The sequence below is a fragment of the Malania oleifera genome, chromosome 11 (assembly GCF_029873635.1).
Source record: "Malania oleifera isolate guangnan ecotype guangnan chromosome 11, ASM2987363v1, whole genome shotgun sequence".
Classification (NCBI taxonomy): Eukaryota; Viridiplantae; Streptophyta; class Magnoliopsida; order Santalales; family Ximeniaceae; genus Malania; species Malania oleifera.
This window is the reverse complement of record NC_080427.1, coordinates 32,613,506-32,629,513: the sequence shown is the minus strand read 5'-3', so window position 1 is coordinate 32,629,513 and position 16,008 is coordinate 32,613,506. Positions and strand designations below refer to the sequence as shown.

General features: G+C 33.2%; 1 protein-coding gene across 2 annotated transcripts in view; it reads left to right on the top strand.

Annotated features, from left to right (window-relative positions):
• Positions 1–16,008, top strand: part of LOC131143481 (bystin) — a 34,598-nt gene that overhangs the window by 12,398 nt on the left and 6,192 nt on the right. For both annotated transcript variants that reach the window (XM_058091812.1, XM_058091811.1), the window contains exons 7-8: positions 1,127–1,206; positions 5,571–5,618. In XM_058091812.1, coding sequence (XP_057947795.1) covers positions 1,127–1,206; positions 5,571–5,618 — 128 coding nt within the window. The remainder of the gene's footprint in view (positions 1–1,126; positions 1,207–5,570; positions 5,619–16,008) is intronic.

Here is a 16,008-nt window from a genome sequence, read left to right as displayed (position 1 = left end):
GGACATTCTATTCCATTCCATCCCATCCTACCAAACTTATCGTGAGTGGTTTTAAGCTGTTGCGAATGTGAGTGGGTACTTTAGCAGTTAATAGACATTGTTTTTTATTCTAGTTTATCCTCTCTTTTTTGTTTGAAGAAGAGGCACATTTGATGATATCTTAGGGGGAAAAAATGAGAACAAGGTATTCTCTTTCTATAGTATAGATTTCAACACTTAGTTATGTTGCATGAAGAATGCTTCATGACTTGGGGATACGTCTCGTTTCTTCTATTTCAAATTCATTAAATGGTTAATGTTGGAGATATATTGAAAGTCTAATGGTGAATTAATTAAATTGTAGTTGTTACAGATTGATGTTTTTAGGCATCAAATAAGGTCATGTAATTCTCAGAAAAGGGCAAAAAGCATCAATGCTTTAGTACTATTCATAATGGTGGAATATGATGCTGAAATAAACATGTAAAATTTCTGTATAATTATGGATGAGTTTTTGGAACTTTATGACTGTTGAAAAAGTATTAGTTGGAGAAAACAAGTTCATAGGATTTCTTCCACATGTTTCACACACAGGATTAAATTACACAAACTTTGCAGACATCGCAAGATCTGAAAGCCCCTCATGCATTTAGTCAACTTTATATTGAAGAAATGGAAGAATGTTTTGCAGTTTGGTTTTTGACCAAAATGATAAAGGAATGCACAATTATTATGAATCAGAATAGTGTCACGATAATATTGGTAAGCTTTTTGGCATTTCATAAAATTGTACACTGAGGATTGAAGCTGTATATGTGAGCTTTTTCGGCATTAGTAAGTATGATCTGTTTTTTCAGCTGTGACAACTATATGATACTCTCGAAGCTCATATAACTTTAGCAAATGCTTGAAAGATATGATAAATTTTTTGGAATGGTTAAATAAAGTGCTGACAAGCTTTTATTGGCTTTTCCTAAAGTTGGAGTGTGAGTTTGATAAACTGTTGTTAGCTTTGTCAGTTAAACCAAATAGTGAAGTGTTTAATTAACTTCATCAGATATAATTTGATTTAAATGCTTGGTTCTGAATTTCAAATTGTTTACCACTTCAACATCATAAGATGGAAACTTCTATTCCTGATGTACAGTCAGGGACATGCACTCTTAGGGAAGCTGTCATTATTGGGAGCATTATTCAAAAAGTTTCCATTCCAGTAATTCATTCCGGGTATGTATTAATATTTTTAGTTAATGTAATCACAGTCCAATCTTAATTTTCTGTTTACTTATTGTTTATCAAATTTTTTATTGTCTTTAATTGTTTTATTTTTTTTTTCTTGTTGGGAATGTGAGATGAAGTCATCGTACTAAAAAATTAGCGCTGTATCAAATCGACATGTTGGAAATTGTTTATTCTTGTTGACTGCATCTAGTCATTTCCTTTTGCTAGCAAATATTTACGGTGGTATAAAGCAGAAGAATTTTTTACCTCGTGCAATCTTAGCCCTTGAGTGCACTCTTAAACCTTTAATTTCTGCCTTTTATTTAAGGATCGGCACTTAATAAAAGACAAACAACATTAAATCTCCTAAAAAAGTAGTATGATACTGTAGCATGAACAAATAGGCGAACAGTAATTGCCATTTTAAGTGAAACAGGAACTGAGCTGTTGTCGTTTATTTTGAATCTGGATGCTCCTGCACTGAAGAAGAAGTTAATGGTGTTGCACTGTTAAAAGGTGTACAACATTTCTCAAGTCTTAGTGGTCATAACTCGTATAGTAGATATACCAAGTTATCACTGCAAACCCTGAGATATTATTACTTCCAGATCATATTTGCTCTAGTGAATAACTCTTTCTATGTACGATATATATAAGATCCATCTGTATAGATATCATCTACATCCAGAAAGCTGTATGCTTTGGAAGAAGCTTGTACAGTTTGGGAAGGGGTTTTGATTGATCAAAGTCCCTCTATCCCCCGAAAAGCCCATTTGATTCCCTATTTTATCCTTTTTTTTTTAAGGAGGAAAAAATGTTCAAATAGTCAAACATTACTTGTATAAAACCAAAAAATAAAAAGAACTTATAGCCAAATATCTAAAGGCCGGTTTAGTTATGGAAAACATTTTCTATTTTCTATTTTTTAGTTTTTCAAAGAATTATAAAAAGATTAGCTTGTTTTTTAGTTTTCAAGATTCATATTAAAATAGTAGAACACAAAGAAAAAATTCATTTTTTATTTCTAGATTTCAAAATGATTACAAAAGAGACAACTTGTTATCAATTTTTCAAAAATTATCTTTGGTATAATTTGGGATCATGGATTTGGGGCTTGATTTGGATTTGTGTGAATTTAAAAGAAACGTTATACATAATAAACACAAATTAAGGTCCAAGATTTGAATTTCATGCTCTCATTCACAAAGTAAGAGTTAGAAATCTAGAAAAATAATAAAAGATCTTTTCCAAATTTTCTATATAAAGTTGGAAAATTGGAAAACAAGGTGGCATTTTTGTAACTATTTGGAAAATTAGAAATTAAAAGAAAAACTATTATCATAAGCAAATAGTGTCAAAACTGCGAATTGTTCATTTATTTCATACAAATATTGTAAAATGAAAAATCAGTTACTTTTTTTATAATATTTTGAAAAACTAAAATGGAAAATGAAGGGTATTTTCCACAACTAAATGGGCCCTAATTACTTAAACGCTGGTCTGTATAAATGTGTTCAGTTATCACAAAACATATATGATGAAATGCCAGATTTTCTCAAAAATGTTAGAATTTAGTAAACTAAGCCACGCACGTGCACACACAACCAAAAGAACTATGTTGACATGTGGGTCTATGGTAGAAACCAAATTAGATTTGTGGGTGCCCAAAGACTTTGGGCTTTTTTTTTTTGGTAATGCATGCAATTCAAAACTAGATATCTCATCCTACTAAACAAGATGGCATATCTAAATCCTTACATAAAACCAACGGGACCAAACAAGACTTGCTTAGAGCTTTCTAATGGTCGGGCAGGATCTAAACAAAATCAATAACAACAACAAGAAGAAGCCTTTAGTCCCGCTAGGTTGGGTCGGCTCAATAAATCGTTTTTCGCCAATTCGCTTGATTGAGGATGTTTTTCTCTATCAGATTAAGGGCTATTAAATCTTTCTTCACTACCTCATTCCAAGTTAATTTAAGCCTACCCCTACCGCTTTTCATGCCAAAAACAATAACTAACTCACTCCTCCGCATAGTTGCTCTGCTATGCCTGTGTTTCAAATGCCTAAACCATCTAAGCCGCCCCTTCCTTATCTTGTTGTCGATCAGTGCTATGCTTAAATTCTTGCGTTTATGCTCAGTTTTTACTTTATATTTTAATGTTAACACCACTTATCCACCTTAACATTCGCATTTCAGCGATTTTTACTTTTTGTACATGTTGTTTTTGGTTGCCCAACATTCTGAAACATAAAGCATAGCCAACCTTATAGTAGTCTTATAAAACTGTCCTTTTAATTTTAATGGTATTCTATGATCACACAACACATCCGACGCACTTCTCCATTTTACCCAACCTGTTTTAATTCTATGTACTACAACTTCTTCAATTTCCCCTTCCGCTTGCATAATAGATCCAAGATACCTAAATACCATTAGTGCTATTAATCTCTTGATTATCAAGTTTAATCTTCTCTTCTCTACTACTCCTTATATTATTGAAATTACATTCATATATTCTGTCTTATTCCTTCCTATCCTAAACCCTTTAGCCTCTAATGTGGCTCTCCAAAGTTCTAGTTTAGATTCTACTTTGCTCCTACTATCATCAATGAACACAATATCATCCGCAAACAACATACACCAAGGGATCTCATTTGAATATTCCTAGTAAGTTCAAAGTGAAAAATGACTCAAAGCAGAATCTTGATGTACACCTGTTGTGATTGGAAAATCTCTAGATTCCCTTCCTATAGTCCTTATGCTTGTCACTACTTTATCATACATATCTTTAATGACCTCAATATATTTGCTGCCAATACCCCCCCCCCCCCTTTTTTTTAAAAGCCACCAAAGAAGTTCCTAAGTACTTTATCGTTATCTTTCTCTAGGTCAACAAAAACCATATGCAAGTCTCTTTACGTTTCCCTAAATTTTTCCATTAATCTTCTTAAAAGATAAATACCTTCTGTTGTTGATCTTTTAGGCGTAAAACCAAATTGACTTTTGTAAATTCTCATTTCTAGTCTTATTCTATGTTCAGTTACCCTTTCCCTTAATTTCATTGTATGACTTATAATCTTAATTCCATGATAGTTATTACAGTTTTGAATATCACCTTTGTTTTTGTATAAAGGTATTAAAGTACTTTTTCTCCATTCTTTTGGCATTTTCTTGGTTTTTATAATAATGTTGAATAGATTAGTTAACCAAATATTTCCTTTATCCCCTAAACATTTCCAAACTTCAATTGGTATTCCCGCTTTTCATCTTTTTTAATCCCATCTTAACTTCAAGAACTTTAATTTTGCAAATAAATTTCCTATTTTTAGTCTTCTCCTCATTTGTCACTTCCAAGTTCAATAAGGGAAAAATCCATAACAAAAAACCTCAGTCTATTTTAAGTGTTTTTTCGCCAATACCCATAATATGGATATTTCAGCTTCTTCCAAGAAAACAGGAACGTAGTGACTAACTCAAGCCAACAAAAGTAGGAATTCTTGACATTTAGGGTCTATTAATGAGCAGATTGGCTTAAACCTAAGTTAGATTTTTTGTTAATGCCCATAGACTTTAGGCATTTTTCATAATGTAAATTGCTTTATGTAGGAGGCTTTCTTAATGATTAATACCTACAATTTTTTGTTTGATATGCGTGACATTTCTGGTTGCAAATGAACATTTCTTGCTTTTTGTGAACTGTGTTTTTCTTCTTTTTGACTTATTTAGTGTGTTCATTCAGACAGTTTGTTCATAGTAGGTGTTAAATCATTAAAATCATGCCTTTTCAGACTCCATACATGCTTAAAAAAAATGTTTCTGCCCCTGCGATCTGCATCATATAAAAAGTTTTCAAATGTTGATTGTTGAATGCTTTTATGTTCATAATTTTAAATTTAAATTAATAGTTTCAATGATTATTGGTAATGATAATGGGTGCAAATATTTGGCTGTGACAAAAGTTGTTTCAATTTGGTGGGGCCTAGCATCGAATCTCCCTAGTTTATTCTTGTTAGACATCTCTATATTCTTTTTGTTTATGAAAACAATGTTGGAATTGAAATCCCTGGTTAGCTACTTGACTGTCAATGTCAAACAACTATGTCTTGACTGACATGTTATTGAATTGATTGCTCATCTGGCCTCATCTATAATATGCTGGCTAGTACCTTGAAAATGCACCAAATGAGCTTGCCATCTTCTTCTCTTTGTAATTTAAACAATTCAGCTTCTGATTTCGTATTTTCCTTCCTTGTATATCTGCTTTATTTAAACTCACCCCTGTTTATGTAGCTGTAACTTATCAATTTAAATATTTGTTTCCAAAAATTTTATAGTTATCTAATAAAGTTTGTAAATGGATATGCAGTGTTGCTTTGTTGAAGCTTGCAGAGATGGAATACTGTGGCACAACAAGGTATTTATGTTTGTTACACAAAGTAAGGCTTATGGGTGGGTTTTTGTGCTTGCCTGCATGAATGTGCTAACATTTTTGACAAATGGTATTCCGGTCATGTTTCTCTGGAAGACTCGCAGTGGGATTGGTTGGCCCTGTTACATTGAATTAGTTCTCTGTTTAGGTTGCATTCATTGTTACTAGTTTTTATTGATGTAAAGGGAGGATTTCTTATTCTTCCTATCTTCCTTTTTTCTAATGTACATTCTTCTCTCTTTTAATACAATTCTTTGTTTATTTAAAAAAATGTGCGAAACCTTTTTAAAAACCATTTTCTGGGTATATTAGTGTTTCAGGAAATGGTTGGCAGAAGGATTTTGTTGAACTAGCAAGTAATTTTCCTTATAAAAGCCTGCACCATTTTCTTGTCAAAGGCATGATGGAATTATATTGTTATTTATAATGTTGTATTATCATGTATTTACTGTGCCAGAGGGTGGGGGGTGAAAAGGAAGGTGTATTCCCAAGTTTTCTTAACTTTTAGAATTCAAAAGCTCAATTTTGGAAACTTCCTGTTACTTTTAAAAATCTGAATTTCGAAGAGTCAGTTGACTGGGTTTGAAGAGTCAGTCGCCTAGATCCTCTCGGGTTTGCCCTAATTCCTTCTGCCCAAGTTTTCATAACGTTTAGAATTCAAAAACTCAATTTTGAAAACTTCCCGTTACTTTTAAAAATCTGAATTTCGAAGAGTCAGTCGACTAGGTTCAAAGAGTCAGTCGCCTAGGTCCTCTTGGGTTTGCCCAAATTCCTTTTGTCTACTTGTCAGTCGCCTGGATCCTCACAGTCAGTCGCTTGACAGCTTCGACCACCCTTCAGTATTTTGTTCATAACTTTTTCTATATAACTCCAAATTAGACGTTCTTGGTATCAACAAAAAGTTAAGAGAAAATCCCACAACTTTTATGCTGAACACTTTTTAAAATAAGGAATGTTTGACAGAGAAAAATGCACGTAAATGCGGATATAGAAAAAAGAACAGAATTTGGAAAATCCTGTTTTGGTGCTTTTCATTCCAAAAATAATTTTAACCTTTTTGAATTAACTTTTGACCTTATAAAAATATTTTTCAAATATTTTAAAAGGTATTTAGGTCCAAGAAATTAACCTAAGAGCTTCATGCATCCATATTGAAATTGTTTGAAATACTTACATAAAGACTTCTTAAGACTTTGACATTCTAAGCACTTAAGTCTTCATGCTTGTCTTTCTTTGAGTCCATCTTGTCTTCAAGTTTCAATATACTTTCTATCTTTGAATCCAAGTTTTTCTTTCTTCAATTTTCTTTTGTTTCATCATGGGCCAAGTATAATCTTCATGTGAGTTTCTTTGCAAATACTTGAGCTTGATCCTTTAGAAACTTGATCTGATATAAAAACTTTTGAGCTTAATCTCTTTTTACGAAAGCTTTTGAGCCCTGAAACATATCTTAGCAAAACATGTTAAGTTCCTTTAGTTTGTAATCATCAAAATAAGATTCTAAGCCTTATGAGGCCAACAATCTCCCCCTTTTTGATGATGACAAATAAGGAGTAAAAAATTGAGTAAGCCTTAAAAAGCTCCCCCTTACAATAAGCATCATCTTAACACCATTTGCAATATCATGATCAATTTCAGTATCAATTTCAATATCATGCTCATATACATCATTTCATAGTTGAACCAATATTCAGCAATTCATATCACTTCATTGTAAGCCATATACATGCTTAAGTATGCAGAGTCATGCTCAATTTTTGCCCAAAAATTCTCTCCCTTTTGACATCAATCAAAGAGAGTAAGATATCAATAAAAATATATAAATGTTAAGGCAAAAAGCAACCATAAACAAAAGTATATATCCAGGGAAGACACAAAACAAAAACTTTGTATTCATCATGCATAACAAGATAAACAATTAGTCTCAAAGTACCATGAGAAAATATATAAAAGATTGTATATCAGAATTCTCAATAATTTATAGTAATCATGATATCATTATAAGCATAGCTCCCCCTGAATGAAATGTATTTCATATTCAATAAATTCATAATTTCATTCTTGAAGTATAAAATTATGTATTCATGAAGGTTTCAAGATTACCAATTATACTTTTAAATTTATTATGCCATGCTCAAATATCAATCATTTTCAAGTAAGTGCCCATGGATACCGATAGCAAGAATAATACCAATATCATATCAATATCATCAATATCATAACATGCTCATGTTTAGCAAGTTATTCCAATTTTGCAACTCAATCTCTCCCTTTTGATTTATCATTTTATTAAGCTTCAAATGACTTTCCAAATTGGCTTTTTGAAGCAAATGACTTCCTTGATTTCGAAGATAAGCCTTGTACAATCCAAGCTTTCTTGATTTGTGGCCAACAATACCATTTTTGTATTCATTTGTTTCAATTTTATAGTCGTCAGTAAGCTCATAAACTCTTCTTTTAGATTTTCCATTTCAACTAGTTCAATATCCTTGTATTAACTTGGATTAAGTAGCTTTCCATATATTGAACAAGTAGAAATTTTCTTCTTATATTTGAATTGGCTATCTTGAATCTTGTAGGCTATAGAGGCATCCCTTTTCATTTTAGAATAGATTTAGCTTTCTTAATTTCTAAAAAGGGAATGACTAATCCTAGTATCTTTGGAGTCCTTAGTTTGTGAACTAGGCTTTTTATCTAGGTACCCATACTTTCTTGGGACCGGATGGTTTAACAAGAGTTGATTCTTTTATTCTCTAAACTCGTCTGATTTTTGCACCCTTTCTTTTTAATGGACATTCAAACTTAATGTGTTCATTCTCCTTACATAGAAAACATGTGGTATGTGTGTAAGCATTTGAGGAGGTGCTAGCATAATCTTTGGAGGCTTTTGCAAAGTACCCCATGTAGAGGTTCTTTTTCTTTGTGTTCTCAACTCCATTGAATCCTATGCCTTCTTTATTCAAGGACATTTTTTGTGCGCCAATCATTTTATCAAGTTTTGCTTTTCCTTTAGTGAAAAGCTATAGATGATTTTGGCTTGATCCTCAATTTTACTCTTAAGATCACAGATTTATGAGTTTTGTATATTTTTACCATTTCCTTGATTTTGAGACATTTTGCTGATTTTGTTTTCTAGTTTAGAAATATATAGATCTTTCTCATTTTCAATGGAAGTTTGAGATCTTAGATCTTCCAATTCTTTCATCACTTTTTCATTCTTGCTTTCTAATCTTTTGATTTTTAAATTTTTTTTTCTCTTTCAGTAAGATTTTTAGATTCTAATTCTTTCATAACAGTTTCATTCTTATTTTTCAATGAAGTGTATCGTTTGGTTACTTTGTCTAGAATTTTATGAACCTTGAATAGTTCACTTTGTAATTCTTCATAAGATGGCATACTCTCGTCTTTGGATTCATCAGATGAGCAAGATTCATTGTATGAGTCATTTAATGATTTGGATGTGGAACTTTGTTCTTCATCATCGTCCCATGCCATAAAGCAAGTATAAGCGACTTCTTGGTCACTTGATTTACTTTCTGAACTATTGGAACTTATATTGTCCCATGTAGTTGCCTTCATTGCCTTTTTCTTTTTCTTCTTAGAATCCCTCTTAAGCTGTGGACAATCCGGTTTCATATGTCCAACTTTCTTACAATTATAACAAGTAGGGGGTTCATTTTTAGTTTCCTTTTTACTTGTTTCCTCTTCATCTGATTTGGAGTCCCTGAATTTTCTTGTAAATTTATTCTTCTTTCTAAGGATTTTTGCAAGTTTCTTGGTTATGAAGGCTTTATCAGCCATTACCTCTTTATCTTCATTGCTAGAACTTTCACTTGAGGCTTTAAATGCAATGAATTCCTTGTTTTTAGATTTTTCACTTCTTTCGTTTATTGCCATCTCATATGTGAGGAGAGAACCTATTAATTCATTTAGGGAGGTATTCTTGAGATTTCGTTCTTCCGTAATGGCAGTGGCCTTAGGTTCCCAAATAGGTGGGAGTGCTCTTAGTATTTTTCGAATCATCTCATATATAGAGTAGTTTTTCCCTAAGGCATTGAGGGAGTTTACTATGTGGGTGAACCTAGTGTACATACTAGTGATGGTTTCATCTGGGTTCATCTTAAAAGTTTCATACTCGCTTGTGAGTATATCGATTCTATTATCTCTAGCATCAATCGTTCCTTCATAGATTACTTCTAATTTATCCCATATTTCTTTGGCTGATTTACATACCATGACCCTATTGAATTCATTTACATCAAGCGCACAATATAATGCATTCATAGCACCTGAATTTACTTACAACATCTTATGGTCATTGTTGGTCATCTCTTTTTCTTCTTTAGGTATTTCTTTAACATCTATGTTTTTGGTAGGGACAAGGTCACCATGTGTGACAACTTTCCAAACTTTCCAATCCATGGTTTGCAGGTATATCCTCATTCGTTGTTTCCAAAAAGTATAGTTGACACCGCAAAAGAGGGGTGGTCTATATGAGGTTTGACTCTCAGCAAAAGGAGATACACCTAGGTGTGCCATAGGGATCTTTATGTAGCTTCTAGTTAGGTTTTACTACAACCCCGCTCTGATACCAATTGAAAAGGAAGGTGTATTCCCAAGTTTTCATAATATTTAGAATTCAAAAACTCAATTTTGGAAACTTCCGGGTTCGAAGAGTTAGTCGCCTGGGTCCTCTCGGGTTTGCCCAAATTCCTTCTATCTACTTGTCAGTCGCCTGACAATTTCGACCATCCTTCAGTATTTTGGTCATAACTTTTTCTATACAACTCCAAATTAGACGTTCTTGGTATTAACAGAAAGCTAAGAGAAAATCCCACAACTTTCATGTTGAATACTTTTTAAGATAAGGAATGTTTGATAGAGAAAAATGCACATCAATGCGGATATAGAAAAAAGAACAGAATTTGGAAAATCCTGTTTTGGTACTTTTCATTCTAAAAATAATTTTGACCTTTTTGAAATAACTTTTGACCTTGTAAAAGTATTTTCCAAGTATTTTAAAAGGTATCTAGGTCCAAGAAATTAGCCTAAGAGTTTCATGCATCTATATTGAAATTGTTTTAAGTACTTACATAAAGACTTTGATATCCTAAGCACTTAAGTCTTCATGCTTATCTTTCTTTGAGTCCATCTTGTCTTCAAGCTTCAATATACTTTCTGTCTTTGAATCCAAGCTTTTCTTTCTTCAATTTTCTTTTGTTTCATCATGGGCCAAGCATAATCTTCATGTGAGCTTCTTTACAAACACTTGAGCTTGATCCTTTAGAGACTTGATCTGATATAAAAACTTTTGAGCTTAATCTCTTTTTATGAAAGCTTTTGGGCCTTGAAACGTATCTTAGCAAAACATGTTAAGTTCCTTTAGTTATCATCAAAATAAGATTCTAAGTCTTGTGAGGCCAACAGGGGGTTTGAATTCTTAGTTGGAGCTTGGAGCTGGTGGTCAGTGGTGAACAACATGGTACACACAATGCAACAAATATAGTCTCAAAATAAAAATTTATTCACAAAATTTTAGATAATTAAAACTAGGATAAAATAGATAAAAATAGAGTTTGAAAATCTGATCTAATCCATGAGATTCATGCTAGACTAGTACGATAATTTCCCTATTGTTCAAGAGTCAAGTAAAGTGCAGTTTTGGCCCAGCATGTTTTGTTTTGAGAACTTTTGGTTGACTCATAATGACTTTTGTAGAGGGTTGGAGTGAATGTCAAGTTCAAGGTGGGTTGGTTTTGCTTTTTTATGTAGAAATTGAAAATATTGAATGATGACATAACGTGTGGAATAAGGAGGGGTGGAGGGAAGTAAAATTTTGAGGAAGATATGAGATCTAGATAAGATTGAAGGGGTTGGGGTTTCGATGGAGGGGGAGGAATGTTTGAAGAGCAATCTTTTGAATGATTTGGAGGTCTTGATGGAGGAGATTAGTTAAGTCAAAAGGTGAGAAACTAGTTGGTTGTGGGAGATTTTCCTTTTTCCATGGTTGTTTGCGGGTTGGGTCAGAGGCAGAGAATGGTGAGTGTTCATGATTTAATTGCAATAAAACAGGAAATTATTTTTTTGTAAATACTTGTTCTCCGAGGAGATTTTAGGTTGACAATTAATAGTTTGGATTGTTTGTTTCGTGAGGAGCAAAACATTTGGTTAAACAGGCCTTTTTCTAAGGAGGTGAAGGATGTGATGTTTGGTATTTATGTTGATAAATCTCCTGATTAGGATGGTTTTACCATGGCCTTTTTTATTTATGCTGGGATATGAAACTCATGTTGTTGTTGTGTCCCCCGATATATACTGGTAATGAGACTCTTGTCAATAGTATCCAACTTAATTTCCTGTGGACACATCACATCCCTTTTCCAGTACTTTAAAAAACACTTGACAGCAGACCTTTTTGGCTTCGTCATTGAGGCTTGACATTCCAAGTGATGATGTTTAAAGTCATAAGTCCAACAAATATCCTTTGCTACTAGCAACCATCTCAGGATCTGAAGAACTCCCATTTCTATCATAGTTAACAGAAAACTCCATTTGTTTCAAGTTTCAACGACCTACTTTATCTTTCTTTCTATTGCTATAAACATTCCTACTAAGGTTATGTTTGCTTTCCCTATCTCTTTTCTTTCCCTTAATCTCTGCAAATAAGCTTTTAGCTTTGTTGTCAAAACCATCAAAAGAGACTCCAATGGCCTTGCTCAGCCTTAACCTTCCGAACCCTTTTAGACACATGGTCCTAATGGATTACTGTCACCGTTAGTAAACAACAACAACTACAAAACCAAGCCTTAAGTCCCACTAGGTGGGGTCGGCTATATGAATCATTTTCTGCCAATTTATGCGATCATGGACAATTTCTTTTAACAAATTTAGGGCTATTAAATCTTTACTCACTATTTCAATTCCAAGTTATTTTTGGTCTACCCCTACACCTTCTATTGCCCCCCATAGTAACTGACCCACTCTTCCTCGCTAGCACACTATGTGGCCTACGTTGCGTGTATCCAAACCATCTGAGTCGTCCTTCCCTTATCTTCTATAGGAGCTACACCTAAGTTACGACGAATATGTTCATTCTTTAATTTATCTTTAGTGTTATACAACTCATCCATCTAAGCATTCTCATCACGAAAACTTTTACATTTTGGACATTCTGTCACCTACCATTTTGACCCATATAGCATGGTTAGTCTTATAGCTGTCCTATAAAACTTACCGTTTAATTTTAAAGGTATTCTACAATCACAAAGCACACTTGAAGCACTTCTCCATTTTACTCAACCTGCTTCAATTCTATGCATTACATTATCTTCAATTTCTCGTTCAACTTACATACCAGATCTAAGGTATTGAAATCTACAAGTGCTATTTATTTTTTCATCATCAAGTTTAATTTTGCCTCAAATATTCTTCCCACCATTACATTTCATATATTCTATCTTATATCTACTTATCCTAAAGCCTCTAGATTTCAAAGCTTCTCTCCATAATTCTAACTTAGCTTCTACTCCGCCCCTAGTTTCATCAATCAATACAATATTATCTGCAAACAACATACACCATGAAACCTCATTTTGAATGCTCTTAGTCAGTTGGTCCATCGCTGAAGCAAAAAGATAAGGGCTCAAAGCAGATCGTTGATGTACACCTATTGTGATTGGAAATTCTCTAGTTTCTCCATGTATAGTCGTTACACTAGTCATTACTCCATTGTACATATCCTTAATGACATCGGTATACCTATTACATACACCTTTTTTTATTTTTCCTAAAACCCACCATAGAACTTCCCTAGGTACCCTATCATGTGCTTTCTATAAGTCAATAATTATCATATGCAAATTCCTTTTCTTTTAACTAACCTCTTTCATTAATCTTCTTAAAAGATATATAGCTTTTGTGGTAGATCTCTTAGGCATAAAACCAAATTGATTTTCTGAGACCTTCATTTCTAGCCTTAATCATTGTTCAACTACTCTTTCCTACAGTTTCATTGTATGACTCATAAATTTAATTCCCACAATTTCATCGTATGACACATAAGTTTAATTCCACAATAGGTATTACAATTTTGAATGTCTCCTTTAATTTTGTGTATAGGTATTAAAATACTTTTCCTCCATTCATCTGAAATTTTCTAAGTTTTTATACTTGTGTTAAATGAATTAGTTAACCATGTAATTCCGTTATCACCTAAGCATTTCCAAACTCCAATTGGGATGTTATCCGATCCTATGGATTTTCCATTTGTCATCTTTTTTTAGTGCAAACTTAACTTCATTAACTCTAATTTTGCGAATAAATCTCATATTTTTAGTCTTTTCCTCATTTATAAATTCTAAGTTAAGTCTTCTATTTGGTTTTCATTAAACAATTTTTCAAGTAACTTTGCCATCTATCTTTTATGTCTTCATTCTTAACCAAGGCAATATCATCCTCACTTTTTTATACATTGTACATTTCCTAAGTTGTTACTCTTCCTTTCTCTAGCTTTAGCAAGTTTAAATATATCTCTCTGCCCTTCATTTGTATCTAATCTATCATACAAACTATTAAATGATCTGTGTTTAACTTCACTAATGACCTTTTTTTGCATCTTTTCTTGCCTCTTTATACTTTTCAAAGTTATCCATGTTTCTACATTTTTGCCACGTTTTATACCAAATTATTTTTGTCTTTACGGCTTTTTGGACATCTTTACCCCACCACCAACTTTCTTTGCTATTTGAGAATTTTTTCCTTGATTCACCTAAAATCTCCTTTGCTATATTTTTAATAGAGCTAGCTAATCTACTCAAAAGAGTATTTGTATCTATCCCATCTTCTATAGTCCAATCTCCCTCTTTGATCGTTTTATCTTTAAATTTTATTATATTTCCTTCCTTTAGGTTCCACCTACTAGTTCTCTTATATTGGTTTATTTTATCTTTTTTCTTCTATTTTTTAATACATATATCTAACACTAAAATTCTATGTTGTATGGTTAGGCTTTCACCTGGAATAACTTTACAATCCTTGCATGATAAATGATCTACCCTTCTAGTTAAAAAAAAATCTATTTGACTTCTATTTTGTCCACTTTGTAAGTTTATTAAGTATTCTTCTCACTTCTTAAAGCAAGTATTCATTATAATAAAATCATGACATAGCGAAGTCTAAGATCATCTCCTAGACTCATTTTTGTCTTCATATCCATATCCTCTACGTATCATCTCATGACATTTATTATCCTTTCCAACGCATCCATTTAGATATCTTCCTATGAATATTTTCTCAGTCGCTAGTATGCCTTGTAAAATACTATCTATATCTTCAAAAAATTGTCTCTTAAGATTTTTTGTTAAGGCTACTTGAGGAGCATAAGCACTAATGATATTTATTATCTATTAGCCTAATACTATCTTGATTTTTATAATTCTACCCCGTACTCTATTTACATAAGCAATGCTATATCTTTTAAGTTTTTGTCTACAATAATTCCTACTCCATTCTTATGTTTTTATTTTGCTGTTTACCAAAGTTTAAATCTTGATTTATTAAGTTCTTTAGCATTCTCCCTCACCCACTTAGTTTCTTGAAGGAAAATTGTATTAATTTTTCTTCTAATCATTGTGTCCACAATTTCCATGCTTTTGCTTGTAAGTGCCCCTATATTTCTTGCTAATCTAATCCTAATTTTTTAAACTAGCTACTTTACCTGCCCACATCCAGAATGATGTAGGAACTCTTGCATATTTGACACCATACCTAGGCGCCAAAATGGCGCGTTGCTTTGTGATGACGACCTAGCCTACCCTCGCCCACTTTTCGCTACACTCGAGTGTTACATGTGCAAAGCGTGGCTCATAGGGGACGCCCTAGCAAATATTTGGTAAGGATTCATATCATAGTGATCTGACAAATTTTACAATGGCTGTCAGCTACCTAATGCAACCTTTCTCCTTTACCCGGGCTCAGGATCGGCTGTGTGTGAAAAAAATTAGGACATTAAGTGCATCACAGACAGAGTTTTGCTGTCATCGGCAGTGCATCTAGAAATTGGAATCCTCAAAGTTTAGTGGTTCAGGGTCTACTAAATAATCTATTAGTGCTTTGCCCCACTGGTATCAAGGCTAGGTTTGGATTGGATTGCTGTATTTGGGGATTTACAACAGCCTGAACCTCCAGATTATCAGTTAGATTCCTTGGAGAGGTACCTGAGTTGGTCCTTTCTTAGATTGTGTGGCTGTTACTGTGCTATGGATGGGAGTGTTGGAAAGAGAGTCCAAACTCAGTGAGAGGAGCAGGGGGGTATGATGGGTCCTGGGTTAAGTTGGGAAGCAGGAGGTATTTCTGGGTCATTGCCCTCAGGGAATGA